At 46.9% G+C, this 24,689-nt stretch overlaps 1 protein-coding gene across 1 annotated transcript in view; it reads left to right on the forward strand.

The window, feature by feature from the left end:
* ATP8A1 (ATPase phospholipid transporting 8A1) overlaps nt 1-24,689 on the forward strand; it is a 780,070-nt gene that overhangs the window by 753,535 nt on the left and 1,846 nt on the right. The window contains exon 32 of the mRNA XM_086963885.1: nt 4,019-4,075. Coding sequence (XP_086820011.1) covers nt 4,019-4,075 — 57 coding nt within the window. The remainder of the gene's footprint in view (nt 1-4,018; nt 4,076-24,689) is intronic.

Genomic DNA, 24,689 nt, shown 5'->3' on the forward strand with positions numbered 1-24,689 from the left:
AGCCCACCTCAAGGAGGAGAGGGGGCTTGGCGGTGCGGGAATCACCCGAGTCTACTTTTACCCTCCTTATTTAATAAAGTGGACCCGGAAACCATCGTCTGCAGAGAGAACCACCTTTATTTCAATAGCCCGGACTATGGAACAGAGTCCCAAGCTAGTCATAGACAAAACCCAGGAGGCTGCTGCTTTACTCCACAGCGAATTAGCCTTATATACATTTTTATTCCACTCTTTTGGCATTCAGTTCCTTGTTCAATCAGGGCGGTGTTTGTAGTTGATGACCTGATCAAGGCGGTGTTTGTAGTTGATGACCTGATCAAGGCTCGGCATTCAGACCATTGTTCAATCAGCTTGATCAAGACTCGGCATTCAGACCATTGTTCAATCAGCTTGATCAAGGCTCGGTCAGTCAGACCATTGTTCAATCAGCTTCATCAATGCTCGGTCAGTCAGACCATTGTCCAGATGACCTGATCACGTTGTCAAGGATGTTTACCAAGCAGGGAGCAGAAGATGAAAAACAAGCTTGTTTACACAGGGCGTAGGTGTCTCATGGCTTTCTGGCTTTCTGTTGATGAATTGGTTAATTGCAAAGAACAAGGGGCTTGGGTATGTGATAGTTTTTTTTAGCGTCAGCAGTAATGGAGGCTGTAGGCAGGGTTTTGTCACGAGATGGCAAGAAATGGAGGAATGTAAGGAAATTAATAGGACCTAGTAAAAACATATTTTCTTCACTGTGCAGGCTGATTCTTTCCGGCTAGTGATAATTGCTGTTTTCAGAACAGCCCCATTATTTCTAAACCACTGCCCATTTGAAAAATCAATTCCTCCTGGTTTGGCGATTCTTGTAGCTCCAACCTTTATTTTTCCCACCTTTGCAACTTCTCAGGCTTTGCCCTAGACACCCAAGGCATGGTCAAGCCTGACTACGGTATTCTCTGAGCTCTATGGTTGGGGTATTCCCCACCATTTCCCAAGCCTGGTTTTTGACCATACATCTGGGATCTTAAGCTTATGCTGCCAGGAAGGGCTACTTTAGACCTATTTCAAGGGAGAGAGATGGCCACCTACTTAGGAAGAGTCCTTGAGGTGCCCTTGCACAAACAAGATGCTGCTCAGAAGGAGAAGGCTGTGAAGGAGCTAACTTGGGATGAGCTGAAGATGCCCACTGCTGCATCGGGGAAGGACTTGCATCGACCTGCGATGGTGAAACCAAGGGATCCCAAAGTGACACCACGGTGTCAGCAGAACCTATTTCCCTGTGGATAAATGAAACTGTGGAACTCTTGTCTTGTGAGTTCTGTTCCCAAAAAGCCATGCTGGAATAAGGAAAACTGACTGCAGTCTATGGTTCCTCTGAAAGAGAACTATAAGTGTTGGAGAAGAATCACATTGACTAATAGGGTTGCTCCATGACTCTCCGACATCACCAGGAGTGGGCATCTAGCTACCTTGGCTGGTTGGTTTTGCGTTTGGGTACAAGCTTAAGCGTCTCTACCAGAATGAGCCTTACTGAAGGAAAGTAATATATTCAATAGGGTACATGCAAGGTTACACTTGCATAATAAAACAGTGTGCAAGACTATAGTATTACTATGATCTAAGTACAGGATATGCAATATTTCATTGGACTCCTTTTTCCATCATTTTTTAAAGGTTGATCTTCACATTTGTGGATGTAATTTTGTCTTGAAAATTTTTTAAACTCTGAGCTGTTGTCGATAGACAAATTTGACCATTCCTTAAACATCTTGCATTTAGTATCTATTTGCCGTGGTCTTCTGAAAGGAACTACTTGCCTTGCTCTTCAGAATTTTGTGTTTCATTTCAGAGCAACCATCTGTCAAGGTACCACTGGTATGCTTTGCATTAGCACGAGGGAGAAAAGTTTGGCTCCTATTGATAAATCTCTGGACTCTGCCTACCAAGTTTATGCTTTATACCTTAAGTGGAAGACGACGGGGTTGCCATCATCCTTGAGAACTATGGAAGTACACCAAATCTATCGGGCAAAGGGTATGAAGACAGAAAAGGCACTGTGTGACCTGACCAATGACAGCTGGGGTAACAGTGGCAAGGACTTTCTCGTCTTAGAGAACGGCCCTGTGCTTTTTTAATGTAGTATGTTGGTTGGCTTGTTACTTCTGTGCAGTTTTGTGAGACAGTGCAGGTGGTGGTCCCTCCAGTATGTGTTAGTTTCCGGACAGCTAAGCAGCTTCTTGGAACTAGAACTGACATATTGCAATCAGTAGCTGGATCCTTAGGTTCTTCTTTACCAAAGTCCTCCATGGTATCCTTCTTGTGGTCTTCTGGAGGACGTCCAGGCTAACTTACTAGACCTGGCTTGATGTTTTCTGTTTATTTGATACAATGGCTGAGTTGGTAATGGAGATTTACAGGCAGGGGCATTTTCCTTTTCACCATTGCCTGTGGGCTCCTCTTGAGGGCTTGCTGTGTAGGAGGCAGATGTTATCAGGTATTTGTTTAGGGTGTAGGCCATACCGAATATGTTATTCTCTTGTGCAGTTACGTAGCTATCGCTCTTTCCCTTATTTTGATGAAGAGAGTAATATTTTGAAAAATCTTTAGGGAAGCTTCTTTGTCCTCTATTTTTTGGCCTAAACTTTCATATCACCACTCTTTGTTAACTGGACGACTATGTGGTTTATTTGGGATTGGTATCTCATGTCCTAATTGGCACCCAAGTAGACTGATTCTTCATGTTTTGAAGTAACTAGGACCTGGAGGAGTAATGTTTACTGGTCAACTCGGCCTCTGAAAGATACTAGGCTGTTGTTTGCCTCTTGTGAAGTGTCTGCGACATTCTTGAGCTATCCTTGTTTGACCTTGTTATCACTTCTCCTGGCCTAGGTGGACAGAGACTGTGGCTACAGTCTACTACATAATTCATTTTGCACTGTCTGCATATAAGTTTGTTCTGCCAGCTGCCTACACATCCTCTAGTGAGATTCTCTTGCAACAGGTCATGTTGTTCTGTGTGGGCTGTCTGCTGGTGCTGTGCTGTATTTCATTGTTTTGGGTGTATGTGCCAGTGTATTGAGGCTTAACTAGGATGCCTCTTTATTTAGTTTCTAATGTTGCATTGGGTTGCTACTTCTGTTATCTCAGCTTCTGCTTTACTTCTAAGAGGTCACCATCATAAGGAGTGTGGTTGTTCATGTTATGCCCACGTGCTTGTTCAGGTCCTGCCACGTGTGATAGTTGTGATCATTTGTTCAATACTGTTGCTATTACTTTGGGTGTTGCCCACCTCTGTTGGCCATTGCTTTGGTATTGATTGAAGAGGTGAGGAAACTGCAGGTAGAAGTTTCCAACTTATTGCCTTTTTTCATGATCTTTTTGGTGGATACTCAATCTGCCTTTAGATTTCTCAACAATCCTCCCACTCAGTTCTGAGGAGTGGTTACAAACACTTGTTCATATGATGTTTTTTTAGTCCTGGACTGCTCATTTGTGTTTAATTAGTCAGGCTTGTCACCCCGTCTAAGGGCATTTGGGAAAGGAAAGAAAAAATTATGGCTCTGCAAGTTCGTGTCCTGGGAGGCGCAGCAGTTGAGTCTGAGAACTGGTGACACCTGTCAGTGTGTGCAAGTTATTGCATATTTTTTATGGCCAGTCTGTCACATGGGGGGAGAGTGAAGAGAGGTGGAGGACAATCTATAGGTAGAGTATCAACCAGAAAGATTGTTACTGAAGGTAAGTAATTCTTTTGTGGAAATTATTTGATGTTTATCAGCACAATAGATAAAATCCTTGCTTGGCAGGGTTAGATACATTCATACCAGGTCTCTTGGGAGCAGTAGCAGCCAATTCCCGTACCAGGGCTGTGATGCATTTTATTGTGTCTCTGGAACTAAACACGTTAGAACAACCAATTATGGGCCTTTCCGGAAAATTTAGGGTGCATTTGATTGTGATATCTGACTTTTGATTCATGGCTTATTTATCGTTTTGTCTGCTCATGAGAGATATAACATCATATAATTTTCTTTTACAGTTTGTGGTGATTACAGTATGCTTGAAAGCAGGACTTGAGACATCCTATTGGACTTTGGTATGAACTTATTATTTCTTGTTGTATTCATTAAGTCAAACTTAAAATGTTGTAAAAATATATATTTGGCTTTACTTAAATGAATGGGGATTCTGGTTGTTGCATGAGATTGGGTAAGGGGAGTCCCTTCACACTTTCCTTGAACTAAGTGAACAACATTTGTGTCCTCTTTCCCCACAGCCTTAACATGATTGCCCAACTGGTTTCCACTGTTGGGGTATTAAGGGTTGATAGGTCAGGACATTTGGGGCCCGATGTAGGTAATTCCGATGTACCTTCTCTTAAATACCGAATCATACCGATTCGGTATTTAAGAGTAAGTAAATTGGAAGGAGGCAGATGTAGGTAATTTTAATTTAACAATTACCGATTCTGTAAGATTCGGTAAATACCGAATCTGTATTTCCCATTGATTCCTATGGGCTTTGAAGCCCATAGGAATCAATGGGAAATACCGAATCCTGCAAGGGGGAACGGGGTGTCACTTTGACACCCAGTAGCACCCCAATTCCAGGCTTGTGTGCCATGTGGCACACATACATGCCCTAAGGGCATGTCTGTGTGTCACATGGCGCAGGTGTACATGCATAGATGTGCATGTACACCTGAATTCGGTATTTTAACACCCAATAGGATTGGGAGGTAAATACCGACTCCTAAAGGGCCTGTGGCACTCTTTGAAGTGCCAGCTACATCTGGAATTACCGATTCGGTAAATATACAGAGTCGGTATTTTACCGAATCTGTAAATTTACCGATTCGGTAAATTTACATATTCGGTAAAATTCGGGCCCCCTACATCTCAAAAACCAATTACCGGTCGGTAACGGCCGAAATCGGCCGTTACCGACCGGTAATTGGCGACCTACATCTGGCCCTTGATGTCTTAATATTTTACTGTAAACTGATACCATCTAAATCGGGAGACTGAGTTCAATCTCAAATTAAGAAATTAAATAAAATATGCGATTTATTATTTTGCATCTCTAAAGATTTGGAATACCCAATATGTGGCCCACACATACAAATGAAAAAAAATTATTATTCTCCATTTAATAAGCAACCTCTGTTAAACAGGCAATTATTTTCGTGATTACTTTCATAATGTTACCTTGCAAAAAAAACAAGATCTGAATTTGAAATCTATGCTCCTTCCATAAATTCCTCATCTTGATCCCTTCCTAGTCCTAAAGCTCGATCAATAGCACCAGGTGATGCTGTAAAGGCGTCAGCTACAGGACCAGGAAACACCAACTTTAAGTAATGAACAGACCTACTAGGGCACCACACAGTGACATGACTTAATACTTTACTCATAGATGCTACGCCTATTTATGCATTTTTTGTAATTTCATAGCGTTGCTCCTCTAAAGCTTTATGGGGGTATAAGCCCAGCTCAAACTGCAAACAGAATATATTCAGTACAGACTTCCAATTGTCATAGCTCTGTTGACTCAGTCCCAAGCATGAAGGAACATCTTTATCTCATGCATGCTTACTTACACAAAAGCAATAAGACAATTGGAGCTAAAATTCATAATGACCACACATAATGATTTGTCCTAGTCAAAACCTTAATCCAAATCTTCGATGAGGAGTTGCACTACTAGAGCTCCTCACCACAAGCGACATCAACACAAGAAGCATAAATCCGCATTAATCCTCTCACCACAGTAAACAAAGGAAGCAAGGTTTGGACCAGCCATTGGATTTTTCCTCTTCGTAGCTTGGCCTCTGATCTGTTTAGTTCCTAGCTTCATCCTTTTGAGGTTACTCTGGCAACATTCCTGAACTTATGGATGGAGTGATTAACACCAGTGCCATTGGCTCCAGTGACATTGATATGAGGTAGAGGCGGTGGACCCTTGTTGTTCATGTGGCATGAGGCACATGATCTTACAGACAACTTGAAAGAGAAAAGTGAGTTACCTTATAAAGGGGAACAAGGAAAGTCAATTGCCAGATTTGCAGTTCTTTTGAGTCCGACTCTTCCACCCTCTGGTTTCCAAATGTCTACGCACCTGGGCAAGATGAGATTAATAGTGGTGTAGGAAATCATTACAGTATCAGCTAAGCTAAGCAGTTTGAACCAGTTTTATTGGAGCCTGTTGCACATGATTAGCTCCTGAATTCCTCGCTTCATCAGATTTAATGATGTGTCTGCCTGACTATAGAACTCTCCAAGTAATCTGTGTTAAAGAATCTAGTCAGCAATTTTGCAAACATATAGAGGTAATACCATGAGGCAGTCTTATGGATGTCCTCGTAGAAAATACACTGTTGCAGCTCTCAGCATTCTAAAATCGCAATTGTGCTATCTGTTGGACATTGGTTGATTATTATATATATATATATTTTTATTTTTTTTACGGGAAAAAAACTAAGGTTAAAGTAATGTTATAGTTAGGTGAAACGTTCAGTAACAACAACGTTTTAAACTCTAAAAACTACTGAAATTCTTCAGTTATAGTTATATCAAGTAACTATAACTTTTGTCCTCAGGTAACTATAGCTCCCACCCCTACCATGCACAGTTTTCCCATCAATAATTTCGCGGCAAATGTCGCAGTGATATTATCAATGAAGTCATAGAAGATGTCATGATTTATGTAATATTTGGGGTATTTACCAGTACATGGCGAGGGCGCCAGTTATAGTTACTTTAGGGCACAAGTTGTAGTTACTTGAAATAACTATACCTGTAACTGGTGAATTTTAGTGCTTATTCGAGTTTAGAACATTACATTGTTACTGTAGAAAGCTGGCTCTTTATATACTATACCAAAATGAGATATAGTGTGCACAGAGTCCAGTTGAACCCCAGAGGTAGGCAAAGATAAAAGTAGATAGCACCATACTCTCTATTTGTGATAGTGTGGGTGAGCAGTAAGGCTTTATCAGAGGGTAGTGTTAAGCATTTGTTGTACACACTTAATTAGCAAAGCATGTCACACACTCAAAGACTGAACTCTGACCAATTTTGTTTTTATAAAAATATTGTTAAGTTATTTTATTTCTAGAACCAAGCCTGGCTTATGTAAGTGAAATAAATGCTTGGCAAAATCTTATGCAGTGTTTATAGTGGAATGCAGGTTCAAATGCAGTTTGATTGAAATACAGGTAAGTCAAAATATCGAAATTATTGTACAGATTACTTTTCAGTTACTTTTTAGATTATTTTTTTAAGCTACTTTTTCTACTCAGTGTGATATGCCTAGATATCACACTGGGACATTTCCTAGAGAAAAGGTAAGTAAAATCAGTTTTGCACAGTTGTAGTTTTTCAGGGTTCAATAAAAATCAACAATTTTTTTCATAGAAAAACAGTCAATGTATTCCTTTAGAGAGAAATTAAGTGATTGATTACCAGGTAAGTACTCGGTCTTTGGGGTTGAGTTTCTTGGGATTAGAACAAGGGTTGCCCTAGGGTCAAGAATGCACTCTCAAAACATCTTCAGCGGTACTAGGGCGTCCGGGTGCAGAGGGCTGGGGCCCAATGTTATTCAATGGGGAACAGGCGGCATCCGGTTGGTGGCTGCTTACGAGCAGGCCAATGGGTTGTGGGAGCAAAGCTCCTGTTAGTCTCAAGGCAAAGGGGGATCCGAGTTAGTACCCAAAGTACACCCACAGTGGCGCAGAGACGGCTGGGTGCAGGGTGCTGTTTTGGCATTGTGCGCCCTGTTGGTTTCAATGGGGATTCTCCGGTTTCAACAAAGACTGCAGACTCGGGGACGAATATCTTCTGGAGGTGACCACCGGTTGGAGCGGTAAGTTGGGATGCCTTGGGATGCTGGGACACCGTCAGTTGATCCCCCCAAGGCCTTGGGACTTCGGGTGCATGTGTCTCTTTAGGCCGTTGGGTTTTCTTACCAGCTCTGGTCTTACCAGCTCCGGTCTTACCAGCTCCGTTCACGGTCGGGGGGATCCTCCAGAAAGAGGCTGCAGGCTTCGCAGGGAGATTCGAGGCAGGTCAGAGATCACCAGATCTCAGGTCATGATCGCCGGGTAGACCTCCTCGTGGTGGTGGGTCACTCGAACTCGGGCCATGGGTGACGGGTGCAGGCGGGAGCCAGAGTCTGTGGGTGAACATATCCGGTGTTCAGGGGAGACAAAGTCATTTCTGTGGAAGGCAGTGCAGATCCTTGGGTTACTTGAGGTTGCTGGCTGCAGGACACACTGGGATTTCGCTTCTGCAGGTTGGAGGTGGGGACAGGCTGGTAGGGCTGGGGCCAAGTCGGTGGGCATCCTCCTCTTCTTAGCTTCCGCACAGCTCTTCAGTCCTTCTTCTTTTCTTCTTGTTCGGTTCTTATCTGAGGAGGCAATGTTCGGGGTGGCCCCTAAATACTAAATTTATGGGCGTTACAGGTGTGGTACTGAAAATCTAGACCCTGCTATAATATGGTACCGAGGTCCAACATTCGTGTCGCAAAATATCATCGTAACCTGACGAATTTGGTATCAGCAGACCGGTAATGATTAGGACATCCTCCCTATGTATTTGCGTCAAGATTGAGTGATGTTATCCCCCTCGAATCATGGTTTCCGTCTCGAACCCTCGGATTCCATTTTGTGAACGACATCCATCTTGTGACTTGCCCTCATATAGTCAATTGATTAAGGCTGAGTTTGATCCGAAAGGACACGTCCACCTTAGCTGACTCCTCCATGACCTGGCCAAGCTGACTCCACTGCCTCCAGCCAAACCTGTTCGGGCAGCCCCTCGCCCAGTGGCCGAGTGAGATAGCATCTAGGCACAACATGCCATAAACCATACACTACGTACAAACCATGTTATCCACAAACATACACCTGTCCATGTTTCTTGTTTATGGCCGGTTGTATGATGGGGAGGTGCCCGATTTTATTATGGTTTAATCGATATCTGATGGTAATCCTGGGCCGGGCTGGGTCATCTATCACAAACTGGACATCTAAAATATGGGTTGCTATCGTGACCTTGCCTTTTCCAGTGTTTTGGAAATATGTGTTTAACCGTGTTGTAAACTAAAGAATTCTTGCCTAGAGCATATATTTTAGTATAAATAGAGAAGGCTGGTTCTGTAAAAACGAACAGTCTCCTGAGAATCTACATCCCCTGCTGTTGTACTTCTAGGACACCTGTTACTTGGTTGCAGCCAATAAAACTCGATCTCTGACTACACCTAGAAGACTCCGTGTTTCTGTGGTCCGGAACAGGGAGAACTCAGAGGTCTTCGGGTGTTATCCCCTGGCACCACCGGGTTCCTAAAAACCCGGCACCTCAGTTGGCGCCCAATGTGGGGCGGTATCAAGCGGTGACGGTCCAAGCCAGATGTTCGTGAGGAGCTTCGTGTGAAAATTCCAGAGGACGGCCAGCCACTTCAGCGACCCCTGGCTACGAAGGACTGCTGCCCTGACTATTGCCCTGTTTTGGACCCAGTGATCCTTGGTAGAGCGAAACGATAGACGAGTCTTCAAGTGACGTCATCGATCATCAATACTTCAGTTAAGTATAAGTGGAGCGTCTCCAAGTCCTTAGTTTGATTCTTAGTTTTGGTATCCTTGAGATACGCTTTGATTTGGAACTTGCAAGCGCCAAAGCCGAAGGACTCGCGTATTCACGAGAAGTATCGTAATCGATAATCCTTTGAAGTTTGAAGCTAGACTAGAGAGCAAAGATGCCTGGCCTTAGCAGACTTGAAAACTTGTTTTGTCTTGGTCATAATAGGGACTCCCGATTAGAGGATTCGTGTCTGGTTCCTCCGATTGGAACTCCAACATATGAGCTATATGTGAAGCATGGGGTAGGGCCCATCACATACAATGAAGTATGGATCAAATACACCCGTAAGGATGGTGTTTTAAAATGGCCACAATATGGTAGCTTCGACACAGAGATTTTAGATAATCTAGAGGTGAAACTGTTCAAGAAGAAAGCCCGGCCGGCGATGTTTGACTCCTTTCGCCTATGGCGTAAAGAAGCCAAACAGAAGGAAATAAAATTAGCGAAGAAGAATAAAAGAGGTATGTCCATGGTACAAGCCGCGATCGCATATAGGGACAATAAGGAAGGGCAAGAGAACGAACAAATACTTAGAAGCAAGAAGTTAGCAGTAGATAAATGCTACCCAATGTTGCCACATGAAGGACAAGGTCCGAAAGGGACATCAGAGAAGGATCCATTAATTTCCCACTTATTAAGTTCACCACCCCCATATGCACTAGATGCTACTGCACCGCCAAAGTGTTTCGTTATACCGCGCCCCGGCGCGCGAACTCCAGTTCTTACACAAGCACCAGCTCCTCTTCAGCTGGTTCCTACTTCTCCGGCGCAGCCCCCTCAAGGGCCGCCGCCTTTGCTACATACTCCGTCTGCCCTTTCTACAACTTTGCCTACTGCTCCTACTGTTTCTCATGATACTACTTCTGCTACTGCCTCAACTTCCTCTGCCACTGCCTCGACTTCCTCTTTACATCAGCCAGTCTTTTCTGGCATATCTGCCTCTCCGCAAGCTTCTCATTCTGTTCGACAGAGAGTGGCAAGTACTGTCACTGGTCTGTTCTCACCTTTCTTCGGGTCGCCTAAGACGACCCCTAAAACAGGACGTAGACAGTTGCGTAGTCAACTACCTGATTATCAGGAAAGAGAAGTGCTGAATGAGTTAGCACGTAAATGAGTTACTGATACGGTAAAGTATGATGCTCAGTCTGTTATGGAAGTTTTCCGTCAATGGGACGCACCCACTCAGAGATACGTATTCAAAGAGATGTGTGTATATCTTTGCGAAGATTTGGAAACAAATGACCCAAAATGCAAATTGAAGGAATTATTCCGTATGCGTTTCAAGTTTTATGAAGGCATGATTGTAGGTGCCGATGTTGAACGAGCGATAGATCTGTTGTTATCTTATAGGAGTAAGGGAAACGTCTCTAGATCACTGTATGAGGATGACATGTCAGGTAGGAAAAAGGCGCGACAGTACCCCATGAGAGAGGTTCCTCCAGTTTGGAGGGAAGGTGATGCAAACGCGAATCCAGCAATTCCGCCACATTTTCAGCGTGTATGGGTACATGTCCCTTGGAAAAGATCTGAAGTTTTGGCTCTAAAACAGACATTGCCTGATCCCCGCAAAAATCCTGCAGGGTATTATAAGGAGTTATCGCAGACCGCAAGCTCCTGTATTATGAATTTGGCCGATGTAGACATGTTGTTTGGGAATGTTGTTCCACAGCCTTTATGGGGAAAGATTCGTCATGACCGAGAGTTAGGCGATACATGGGTAAATATTGCCGCTGCTGACGCTAGACAAGTTGGTGGTGCTAAACCTGAGCCTTTAGTAGCAGAACTCCCTGGTAGAATCATCACGTATATGAAGACTTTAATGCCTGAATTACGTGTGAATTGGGACAAGTTATCTGCGTGCAAGCAGAAGAAAGACGAGAATGTGTCTGACTTTTTCACGAGGTTTGAAGAGACTTTCGTCGATCATAGTGGTCAAGATATGGCTACCGAGGGCGGCCAAAGATTGTTTGTAGATAAATTTGTACATAATCTGCTTCCTGAATTGTGTAATAAATTGAGGGATTCTGAGAGCGCTTGGGCTGTTTCCACGTCAGCGCAGATTTTAGCCACAGCCCAGTACTACGAGAATAGACGCAAAGACGAGCTAGAGAAGGCAGATAAAAAGACTAAAGATTTGAAAACTAAAGTCCTTCTCCAGCAAGCTTATCCGCCTCGTACTGCTGGTCAGCACGATTACCAGCAACCTCAACAGTATTCGAGAAACTCGCAAATAAGCGAGTCCTCTCAACAGCGTTTACCATATGGTCCGAATCAGTGTGCATATTGCAAAGAAGAAGGCCACTTTAAGAGTAGCTGTCCAGTTTTACTACGACGTCTGAATGGCGTTTCTGGTGCAAGAGGTAGAAGCGTTCCGCAGGCTCCCAGGGGTAGGGGCCGTGGAACTTTCTCTCAGAACACTCGTTCCTTCCCGCCTCAGAATTCCGTGAACAGAATAATGCGTCCTCTAGGACGACTCAGTACTATGCCGATGACTACTATGCAGAGAGCGAGAGCGAGAACGAGGGTACTGATTACTAGGACAGCCATGGACGAAGAGAGGGAGTTGTCTCAATTCCAGTAGAACAGAGTGGACCATACGTTGAGGTGATTACATCAGGTGTGTCAGAGCCTTTTCTGTTGGATACTGGTGCTACAAAGAGTTCTAAGATGCACTCGAAACTCCCTGGCGCACCTTTGTCTGGCGAAATGAATGTTTCTGTAGGTTTTTCTGGCGCCCCGGTTAGGAACGCGATTTCATGTCCTATGCCCCTTTCTGTTGGGCCATGTGAATTGGAAGCACCCCTCATTCTTACAACAGGTTGTGGCGAAAACTTGTTAGGTCTGGATTTGTTAAAGAGATTGTATGCGACTCTGTACTGTTCTCCTTCGGGAGTACAACTCACTCTGGGTAGGAAAGTGGTTTCTCCAACGTATTTGTCAAAGGAAAATATTCCAACAGAATTGCTATCTCTACCCGATATTCTTTGGGCTACTGGATCCAATGATATGGGTCTTTTGGAAAACGCGCCATATGTCATAACCCTGCGGACCAATGTTAGGTTGCCACGTATTCCCCAATACAAGATCTCTAGCGAATGTGAAAAAGCGTTGTTAGCGATCATCTACGATCTGGTTAAGAAATATGTCATTGAAGAGACAACAGGCAACATCTGCAATAGTCCTGTTCTGCCTGTCTTAAAGCGTATGGATCCATCTCAGCCACCTGTATATAGATTTGTGATTGATCTCAGAGAAATAAATAAGATTGTTGTGCCACAATTCCCAGTTGTTCCTGATATCACTGCTGTACTGACTATGGTTCCGGCGTCAGCTACTTGGTTCTCGGTTATTGACTTGAAGAATGCTTTCTTCAGCATCCCGATTGCCGAGGAGAGTAGAGATATTTTCGGCTTCAATCTAGGAGGACGAAGTTTCCGCTTCAAACGCGCTTCTCAGGGCTACTGTGAGAGTCCATCGATATTCAGTCAAGCTCTGAAATCACAACTTGACACAATTGTTCTACCTGGTAGTGCGACTCTTATTCAGTACGTGGACGATCTGTTAGTCACTGCAGATACTGAGGAGATTTGCAAGCAAGCTACATTGTCATTGTTGCGTCATTTATGTGACATGAAGCACAAAGTCTCTCTTTCAAAGTTGCAATTTTGTCGACAAGAAGTGACCTACTTAGGTCACATCTTATCGAAGGAGGGAAGGAGACTGACCCCAGAGAGAATACAGGCAATTGCGAAATTGGGTGTTCCAAGGACACAGAAAGAAGTGCGTGCTTTCTTGGGCATTACATCATATTGCAGGCAATGGATACCAAATTTCTCATTGCTAGCCAAACCTTTGCTGGCACTAATCCGTAAAGATACAGCCAATCCCGTGCCTTGGTCTGATTATTGTCAGAAGAGTTTTCACGAGTTGCGCGATGCATTGTGTTCAGCTCCTGTGTTGGGTAACCCCGACTACAGTAAACCTTTCACATTATATGTCCATGAGAAGGAAGGTTGCGCATTATCAGTCCTGACACAATCCTTTGGGGACAAACAGCGTCCATGCGCGTACTTTTCCGCAACTCTAGAGCCCGTAGCTAAGGCATTGCCAAGTTGTTTGAGGGCCACTGCTGCAGCAGCTGTCTGTATTCGACAGTCTGCTGGGATAGTAATGAATAACACGCTAGTCGTTAGGGTCCCACATGCAGTAGACATTTTATTAAACAGAACAAGGACACAGCACTTAACTAGTGCTCGACTGTCAAGTTATGAGTTGACACTATTAGCAAGTCATGTTCACATCAAGAGGTGCGATACACTCAACCCAGCCACGTTATTGCCCATTCCAGCAGAGACAGATGAGGTTGAACAACATGACTGCTGTTTTAGGACAGAAGAAGAGACAAAAGGGAGAGTAGATTTGCAGGATACCCCTCTTCCTGAATGTAATGATGCTTTATGGGTTGATGGTTCATGTTTCAAGTTGCCGAATGGTGATACGACTGCAGCATATGCTGTGACAACATTGCACACAATTGTTGAAGCTGCACGCATCCCACACAATTCTGCGCAAGCAGCAGAATTGATCGCACTCACAAGAGCATGTGTGTTGTCAGAAGGAAAGTGAGTGAATGTGTACACGGACAGCCAATACGCCTTTGGCGTGGCTCATAGTTTTGGACGATTGTGGCGTGAACGTGGGTTCATGACATCACACTGCACGAAGATTCAGCACGGTCAGCTAGTAAATGAGCTTCTCGAGTCACTGACTTTGCCACTACAAGTCGCGATTGTGAAATGCAGTGCACACAGGAAGATTCAAGATGATGTTGGTCGTGGGAACGCATTTGCAGATGAGGTTGCAAAAGAGACTGCAAGGAACATGATGAGTCGAATGTATGTTGCAGGTCCCGCAAGATGGATTTGTGATGTGGGTATGTGTGAAGACACAATTGAAAGCGTAAAGTCGATACAGTCCCAGGCCACTGAGAAAGAGGTGAATGAATGGAGAGAGAGCAAGGGTAGATTGGATGCTAATGGTTGTTGGGTCGAATTGTCAGAGCATCAACGATGGCTTTTACCCGATGCGTATGTGCTTGCAGTGGTGACGATGGCTCATGGAATAGCTCACATCAGCGTGAAAGGGATTTGTAAGTTGTTGGCCCCAGTATGGCAGAATAGTGGTATCCCAAAATGTGCAGAGAATGTGGTTAGGAACTGTATGGTGTGTCTGAAGTACAATCCCGGTAGGGGAACCCCCACTCCAGCTGGTCATTTTGCGCCTCCTATGTATCCGTTCGAGGTATTGCAGCTCGATTTCATCCACATGGAGAGGTGCAACAATCTGAAATACGTGCTTGTCATCGTTTGCGCCTTCTCCAGGTGGGTGGAAGCGTATCCCCTTATGGACAATACTGCCTTGTCCACAGCCAAAGCCCTTGTAAGAGAATTCTTCCCTAGATTCGGTATGCCTAGAATTGTCTGGAGTGATAATGGAAGTGAATTCGTGGGACGAGTGACGAAGAGAGTGTATGAATTTCTAGGCATCCGCCAGAAGTTCCACGCTGCAAATCACTCCCAATCAGCTGGTTTAGTAGAATGCTACAACGGCACGTTAAAACTGAAGTTGGCCAAGATCCAAGCCAGCACAGGCCTTAAATGGCCTGATGCCCTGCCTTTGGCACTCCTATCCACCAGAATGACTGTCCATTCTAGACTGGGACTTAGCCCACACGAAATTGTGTTTGGTCGCCCAGCTAATATATGGGGAGTACCAAGACCCAAGAAACTCAGCGAGGTAGAGCACCCTGTACTGCTTGATTATTTACACGAATTGACAACTAAATTGCGTGTTTTACACCAACAGGTCCACAGCTCCTCTCCACCAGCGTCTGATTATCCAGGTCACGCCATTGAACCAGGCTCCTGGGTCCTAGTGCGGAATTTGCAGCGGACCAGGAACGAGGAGCCTCGCTGGACCGGACCTTTCCAAGTCCTACTGACTACCCGCTCTGCCGTACGTGTCCACGGCAAGAAAAACTGGGTGCACGGCGCCCACTGCAAACGGGTCCCGCTGCCCCTTCCATATGACCGACAGGTACAAGAAGGAATTGCCGACTCTGAAACAGAGTCCGTGCCACGCTTCACACCTTTCAGCGATGCACGTTTGAAAGGAACTTGTACAGACAAGGAAAGTGACTACGTTCTGCAAGGATTTGTGCCGCCGTCGATGCAGTTGGAAAACTACAGAACCTGAAACTTTGTTTGAAGACAACACCATACCAGGGAAGCAAAGATACCATCTGAGGCCAAGAAAAACGAACTAATAAAAACGAACTAATAAGGGTTTTTTTCCCTTTCACCCAAGAACAATTTTTTGTACAGCTCTCTCGCCCAGGGAACTTGCTCATTTTAGATTTTTCGAACCGCCATCCGGGTTCCGCTGCTAGGGTCGCGGTTGCCACAGTCTTCGGAGTGCAGCTGGAGACGATTAGGTTGACAGTTCTGGTTGGTCTGAGGGAGTTACCCTGGACTGAACGGAAGCACTCTGGGGCAGAATCAACCTCCCACCGCGGGCAGCAACATAGAGGATGGAGTTTCCAAGGGTAGAGAGACCTGCTAGATCTATGAACTTTGAAGAGAAAATATGCAATGTGATAGCAAGAAAGCAATTCTTGATAATATGCATTTTGATGTTGTGTAGCATAATGATGTTCTTGATGGGTTATGCTCTGTCCATATTTAGAGTTACCATTATACACAACATTCAGCCAACACCTCCTCCTACTGTTTCCCCGCACTCTTTCCACCGCCTACCTGAACACGAATCTGTCAGAAGAATAGAATTCATAAACAACTCATTTATCCAGCTCCTACACCTAGACCAGTCCGTAGTAAACACCACGAACTGTTGGGTATGTGGACTTATGCCACACACAATAGATAAGGGTATTCCGTACTTTGTCCTGCCATTCAGTTACTATGGTTCTCTGTGGGCACTCAGAGCAATGTTCCTGTTTGCCCTTGAACCATATGTTCCAGGGAAAAACTCAAGCAACAAGGCACTAGTGGTGGGAATTAGAAATATGAGCAGATGTCGACACATACAGAACGATTCCCAGAGATGAATTGACGCCTTACAGTCGATGGAATCTCACTCAGTATGGGATTTCCTTAGCTGAAAGCCAGAAAGCAACGAAATCCTCCCCCATCTGGATAGTACCCCATCGGGGTCACCTATGTCTGCAGGGAAATGGCAAAAACCCTAGAGCTCAGTTGGGGAAGAGTGTCTGCACTGAGACTTACGTTCTCTCGTCCCAGACCTCCCCCTCATTCCTAGCGGCTAAGGGTACCTACTTCGTCTGCCACGACAAGGCATATACGTGGTTGCCCCCTGACTTCTCGGACACATGTTTCATATCGTTTCTGTTGCCACCCACCTACACGGCCGATGCAGATTACCACCGGACAAGGATAGTTAGGGGTGTCGTGAGTAAAGACGACACTGTGGAACAAGAACTTGGAGATTTCGCAAAAGGTTTTCTGCCGTTTTGGGGGCCTATGGTGAACAGCAGGAACATTCGCCAATTGACGAGGGTAGTTGAATCCGCCGTGATCGAAATGGCCGGTGCCCTTAGTAACTTGACTGCTGAGCTCCAGTCTGACCGACTCATGACTCTTCAAAATAGGGTTGCCCTAGATGTCATACTCGCAGACCGTGGTGGGGTATGTAGAGTGATCCAATCCAGTTGTTGCATTTTCATCCCCGATAACGCTCCGACAGTGTACCAGGCCATCTCCAAACTGCACAGAATCTCTGATTCCATTCATATGGAAAAAGGGGACTGGTCCTTGCTAGGGTGGTTCTGGGAACTGATATCTGCCTGGGGATGGAAAATTCTGATATTCGTTGGGATGATTTCAGCCATTCGGTTCATGTTCTGCCTATGTGTACCATGCGCTCTTGCAATATGTGGCCTCTGTGCCACCTCATGTGTAAGGTAGCCTGTGTCAAGAGACAAACTCAGCAACAGGATGATGCTACAACAGCATCTTCATGACTTCATGAATACAGATTTAGACTCAGATTAGCACGAGTTATTGCCTATATAAGGGCAAAAGGAGGGTCTGTGGTACTGAAAATCTAGACCCTGCTATAATATGTTACCGAGGTCCAACATTCGTGTCACAAAATATCATCGTAACCTGACGAATTTGGTATCGGCAGACCGGTAATGATTAGGACATCCTCCCTATGTATTTGCGTCAAGATTGAGTGATGTTATCCCCCTCGAATCATGGTTTCCGTATCGAACCCTCGGATTCCATTTTGTGAACGACATCCATCTTGTGCCTTGCCCTCATATAGTCAATTGATTAAGGCCGAGTTTGATCCGAAAGGACACGTCCACCTTAGCTGACTCCTCCATGACCTGGCCAAGCTGACTCCACTGCCTCCAGCCAAACCTGTTCGGGCAGCCCCTCGCCCAGTGGCCGAGTGAGATAGCATCTAGGCACAATATGCCATAAACCATTCACTACGTACAAACCATGTTATCCACACACATGCACCTGTCCATGTTTCTTGTTTATGGCCGGTTTTATGATTGGGAGGTGCCCGATTTTATTATGGTTTCATCGATATCTGATGGTAATCCTGGGCCGGGCTGGGTCATCTATCACAAACTGGACATCTAAAATATGGGTTGCTATTGTGACTTTGCCTTTTCCAGTGTTTTGGAAATATGTGTATAACCGTGTTGTAAACTAAAGAATTCTTGCCTAGAGCATATATTTTAGTATAAAGAGAGAAGGCTGGTTCTGTAAAAACGAACAGTCTCCTGAGAATCTACATCCCCTGCTGTTGTACTTCTAGGACACCTGTTAATTGGTTGCAGCCAATAAAACTCGATCTCTGACTTCACCTAGAAGACTCCGTGTTTCTGTGGTCCGGAACAGGGAGAACTCAGAGGTCTTCGGGTGTTATCCCCTGGCACCACCGGGTTCCTAAAAACCCGGCACCTCACAGGTAGGTAAAGGTTGGGAACACTGAGTTCCTTCTTTGGGGTGAGTACACCCACTATTATGCCAGCCTCCAGTGGGAGGGGGACATAGGCCTCACTCTGGTTGGCTGGGTCCCCCATCTGCAAGATAACGGGCACTAAGAGTTATGCTTCACCTCGTCTCCCCCTCCTGAGGGGTGGGGTTGGCAAAGGTGGGCACACCTCCCTTCCTCACTTGGTTTTCCTGCCAATTCTCACTCCCAAAGTGTGGGTCAGAACCGATGGGGGCTAGTTACTGGAAGCAGCAAAGCGCCTGGGGAAGCTCACAAAGGCAGCAAGCCTTTGAAGCTTCCCCTTTGTGGACACTGCCCATCCTGGGGAGGAGGCTTGGCACCTCGTCCCAGGATGTGCATTGTTTGGGACCCCTGAGAGCAGCAGGCTCGTGACCTAGGGGTCCAGAAACATGTCTGGTGGTGGCAGCTGAGCTCCCACTCAACCTGGGAACTAGTGTTAGGTCGTTTTTCATGGGGATCACCTAATAAGGTCCTCTGTGTGCATTTTCCATTAAATCCCACCCTGGCATCTGTGGGTTTAATGTGCTGAGAAGCTTGATACCAAACTTCTCAGTTTTCAGTAAAGCCATTGTGGTACTGTGGAGTTCGTAATGACAAACTCCCAGCACCAAATACTCTTAATGGCATTACTGCATTTTCAATTCTAAGAATTTACTTAGACACTGTAGCAGTACAGGGCTCATGCACCTGTACCCTCACCACTGATATAGTGCACTCAACTAGAGGGGTGGTTGATCTATGCCAGAGCAGTGGGTTAGAGTCATGGCACACAGAGATGTGTGCCATGTCGACTCTTCAATTTGGTCTGCACCAAAACACACAGCTTGCAAAGGCAGTGGTACCATTTACAAGGGACTGACCTATGACCAAAGAGTGGCAATTGGATTTGTTTGCAATGCAGTTTAGGGAAAGAACATAGGCCCCTGTTTAGCAGGAACCCAGGGCACACTCAGCCAAAGCACATCAGCAGTTCAGCAACAAGTGGGGCAATCATGCACTTTCTTACAGTTACTGAACATTTCACCTAATTATAACACTACTTTAACCTCTGTTTTATTCAGTGAAATCTAGTTTTTTTTAATCGTACAGTAATATTTAATTACCATATGTAAACCCAACGCCGGGGTTTGCCTGCAGGGCTTGGCCTGTGGCCAGGCCCCGAAACCAACCCCACGCATTGAGCCAACCCCACACTGTGCAGGGCCTTCAGTTCTGTAATGTAATGGGTTGGCCACAGGGCCTGGCAGCAGCCAACCCCACACTGTGTACAGCCTTCAGCCATGCCCTGTGGGGGGTGGACCACAAGACCTGTAGTCAACCCCCTGAAAGGCAGCCAGCCCTACACGGCGCAGGCAGGGCCATTGTCATACACGGTGTGGGATCAGGCACAGGACCTGGTCCTGGGAGCCCCATCCTACAGGACTTTTATTTTTTTAAAGGGGAGGGGTGCGTGGTCCCCTCCCAGAGCCTATTACGGCCTTATTAGGGCCTGAAAACCCGTTCCCTGGGGCCACTACTTAAAACAATGGGGATGGGGCTGCATGGTCTCCATCCCGAGCCTATTAGGTCCTGAGGACCCCATCCCCCAGGGCTGTTTTTTGTATCATAGAGTAGGGGAGGGGACCGCTTGTTCTTCCTCTTTGAGCCTTGTTAGGCCCTGGGACCTCAATCCCACAGCCGTTTTTTTTTAAACTAAAAGGGAGGTGGGCCACATAGCCTTCCTCCATGAGCCTTGTTAGGATTTGAGATCCCATCCTTCAGGGCCATTTATTTTAATAAAAGGGGAGGAGGGGGGCACATGGCTCCCTCCCTGAACCTTGTTAGGCCCTGGGAACCCCATCCCTCAAGGGCCACTACTAACAGTTAAGAGAAGGGGGGTCACATGGTTGCCTTCCTTGAACCATTATCGTCCCCGGAGGCCCTATGCCCCAGGGCTCACACTTCTTATGGTTGGGTGCCCTGGTACCCACTCAGGGCACCCACCATATACTCCTTGAGGACAGCCACTGGAGCCCCAATGGCCCCAGCTGGCTCCCCGCAGGCAGCAGGAGCCTGTATTGCTCCCGCCCAGAGGGAGCCACTTCTATTGCTACTCCCTCCATGCGAGAGCAATATTTTGATCTGTTTCAAACGGATCGAACGTCTGCTCCCAACCCAAGCATTTTCACCACCACTGGGAGCAGACTTTGTGTGTGCTCCTGTGTGTCAGGAGTTTTGAAAACGCTCCCGTGGAGCGAGAGTACACACAGGTTTCCCTGTCCACGCTGGTGCTGGCTATGAAACCGCTATGTTCCGGGAGTGGACTTCCCAGGACATAGCTTGTGAACTGGTCCCAGGGGATGGGGTTTCAGGGCAATGAAAGGCTATGGGAGGTAGGCCATGCTGTACCCCTCCCTTTTAATAAGTTTCCATGCCCTTGGGGATGGGGTCCCCTGGGTCTTTAGAGGCTTTAGGAGGGAGTCCCCCTCCCCTTAAAAAATATGCCGACCCCCCAGGGATGGGCCTCGGGCTGCAAGTGGCCCGGGGTGGGCGGTTTCTTCCCCCTTCCACTCAAAAAGACATCGGGACCCATGGCATGGGGTTTACGGGCCAAAAATGACTCAGGGAGTGGGGGCCACATACCCCCTACCCCTGAAAAAGACCTTGGCCCCCAGGAGATGGGGTCCCTGGGGATGAAATCGGCCTGGGAAGGGGGTCGGCATACCCCCTCCCCTAAATAATATATTGGACCCCGGACCGAAATTTGCCTGAAGAGGTGAGCCATGCACATCCCCACCCCCCAAAAAAGAAACCCCTCATCTCCCCTCCAGCCCCCCCTCCCCCGGTACATGGCCACCCAATTCAATTCAATTCAAATAATTTATATAGCGCGCTACATACCCAGAGGGTCTCAAGGCTCTTGGAAAAGGGTGGGGGATTACTTGTCAAATATCCAGGTTTTAAGTTGCTTTCTGAATGCTAGGTGGTTCTGAGTGAGGCGAAGGTGAATGGGCAGTGAGTTCCAGGTTTTAGCCACCAGGTAAGAGAAGGATCTTCCTCCCATGGTGGTTTTGTTGATGCGAGGTACAGCAGCAAGGGCTTGGTTGGAGGAGCGGAGCTGGCGGGAGGCGGTGTAGAAGGACAGTTGTGTGTTGAGGCATTCGGGTCCAAGTTCGTAAAGTGCTTTGTGTGCGTGGGTTAGGAGACGGAATGTTATCCTCTTATTGACGGGGAGCCAGTGGAGGGATTTCAGGTGACCAGAAATGTGGTCGTTACGCGGGATGTCTAGAATGAGTCTGGCTGATGCGTTCTGGATGCGTTGAAGTTTTTTCTGAAGTTTTTTCTGAAGTTTTGCGGTGGTACCAGCGTATAGGGTGTTTCCGTAGTCCAGGCGGCTAGTAACCAGTGCGTGGGTGACCGTTTTTCTAGTTTCGGTGGGGATCCAGCGAAATGTTTTTTTGAGCATACGAAGAATGTTGAAGCAAGATGATGAAACGGCGTTGACTTGTCTAGTCATCGAGAGTGAGGAGTCCAGGATGACGCCCAGGTTCCGTGCGTGGTCTGTCGGGATGGGTGCTTTTCCAAGGGACTCTGGCCACCAAGAGTCGTCCCAGGCAGAGGGGGAGGTACCTAAGATAAGGACTTCTGTTTTGTCGGAATTCAGTTTCAGACGACTGTGCTTCATCCACTCGGCTACTTCTTTCATTCCTTCATGTAGGTTGGTTTTGGCGGTGTTAGGGTCTTTGGTGAGTGAGAGGATAAGTTGAGTGTCATCGGCGTAGGAGATGATGTTGAGGTTGTGTTGGCGTGCGATGGCCGCGAGGGGGCTCATGTATACGTTGAAGAGGGTGGGACTGAGTGAGGATCCTTGTGGCACGCCGCAAATGACTTCAGTGGCCTCTGACTTGAATGGTGGGAGGCGGACTCTCTGAGTTCTTCCGGCAAGGAACGAGGTGATCCATTCCAGTGCCTTTCCTTGTATTCTGATGTTTCTGAGGCGTTGTATCAAGGTGCTATGACAGACTGTGTCGAAGGCTGCGGAGAGGTCGAGGAGGATGAGGGCGACTGTGTCTCCATTGTCCAGTAGAGTTCGAATGTCGTCTGTTGCTGCGATGAGTGCGGTCTCAGTGCTGTGTTTGGCTCGGAGGTCGGACTGTGAGGAGTCGAGGGATTTGCTGGGTTCGAGGAAGGCGGCGAGCTGGTTGTTGACAGCTTTCTCGATGACTTTGGCCGGGAATGGAAGGAGCGAGATGGGGCGGTAGTTTTTCAGTTCGGTGGGGTCAGCTGTGGGTTTTTTCAGAAGGGCGCTAAGTTCGGCGTGTTTCTAGCTTTCCGGGAAGGTGGCGGAGTTGAGGGAGCAGTTGATGACGTCTCGGAGGTGTGGTGCTATGATGGAATCTGCTTTTTCGAAGATGTGGTGAGGGCATGGGTTTGTGGGGGATCCTGAGTGGATGGAGTTCATCAGGCGGATGGTGTCCTCAGTGGAGATTGGGTTCCATTCATTAAGGATGTTCAAGGGGGGTGAAGGTGCGGCAGAAGGTTGGGTGGGTTGGTCTCCGGGTTTGTTGTCGAAGCTGTTGTGGATGTCTGCGATTTTGTCGTGGAAGAACGAAGCTAGGGAGTCGCAAAGGGTTTTAGAGGGAGTGATGTCGTTGGAGTTGGCAGTGGGGTTAGTAAACTCTTTGACGATGTTGAATAATTCCTTGCTGTTGTGAGCGTTGTTGTCGAGTCTGTCTTTGAGTGCGGCTTTCTTGGCTGTCCGGATCAGTTGGTGATGTAGACGGGTGGCGTTTTTGAAGGCGTCCCTGGTGCTGGTGTTTGGGTCTTTTTTCCAGGCCTTCTCAAGGGAGCGACAGAGTTTCTTGGATTTCTTAAGATCATCGTTGAACCAGGGGGCGTTTTTGTTGCCTAGTTTGATTTGACGTTTTTTCAGGGGTGCTAGGTTGTCGGCGCTGTTGGTTAGCCATTGGGTGAGGTTAATGGCTGCTTGGTTGGGGTTCGAAGAGTGGGCAGGCGGGTTTTGAAGAAGCGATGAGGAGATCTGGTCGATGGTGATTTTGTTCCAGTTTCTTCGCAGAGTAGGTTGAGGATGGTTGTGGGTTGCGGTCTTATTGTAGATGAAGTGAAGGCAGCTGTGGTCCATCCAAGGGAGAGCTGTGGTGTGACTGAAGGAGATCAGTTTGCTGGAGGTGAAGATAGCGTCGAGTGTGTGACCTGCGTAGTGAGTGGGGGTAATAACAAGTTGTTTGAGTCCGAGGTTGGCGAGATTGTCCAGAAGGGCGGTGGTGTTGCTGTTGTTGCTTTTTTCCAGGTGAAAATTGAGGTCTCCCAATAGGATGTAGTCCTCGGAGGGGAGGGCGTGAGGGGTGATAAAGTCAGAGATGTCTTCACTGAATTGTGCACGTGGTCCTGGTGGCCTGTAGAGGAGGGTGCCTCTGAGTGTGGTCTTGGGGTCGGTGTGGATCTGGAAGTGAAGGTGTTCGGCGCTAGCGAGGTTGACGTCGGAGCTGGTTGATATGCAGATTGAATTCTTGTGGACGATAGCGATGCCTCCTCCTGTTTGCTTGTTGCGGTATTTTCGGATGATCTTGTAGCCTTCCGGGATGGCGATGGTGATGTCTGGGGCTGAGGAGGCGTTCATCCATGTTTCTGTTAGGAAGGCGACGTCTGGAGAGATGGTGTCTAGTAGATTCCAAAGGTCGATGGCGTGTCTGTGGACCGAGCGGGTGTTGAGCAGGATGCACTTCAGGTGGTTGGTGTCAGGTCTCTGTTTGGTGTTAGTGGATGAGGAGTTGGTCTTGGTGCCGTCATACTTGCAGGAGTTGCATGTGAAGGGTCCATGGGTGTGTCCAGGGGCGGCTTGGGCGCAGTTGGGGAGTCGGCCGGGGTTAAGGGCTAGGAGGGTGGAGGCGGCGTAAGTACTGCGGGTGGGGTGAGTGGGATGGGGGCCAGGGGGTCTGGCGCTGGGCGCGGGGTTGGCGCGGACGGGCGTAGACGGGCTTACCTTTGGCGCACCTT

This window comes from Lissotriton vulgaris, chromosome 3_1, assembly GCF_964263255.1.
Source record: "Lissotriton vulgaris chromosome 3_1, aLisVul1.2, whole genome shotgun sequence".
NCBI classification, from domain to species: Eukaryota; Metazoa; Chordata; class Amphibia; order Caudata; family Salamandridae; genus Lissotriton; species Lissotriton vulgaris.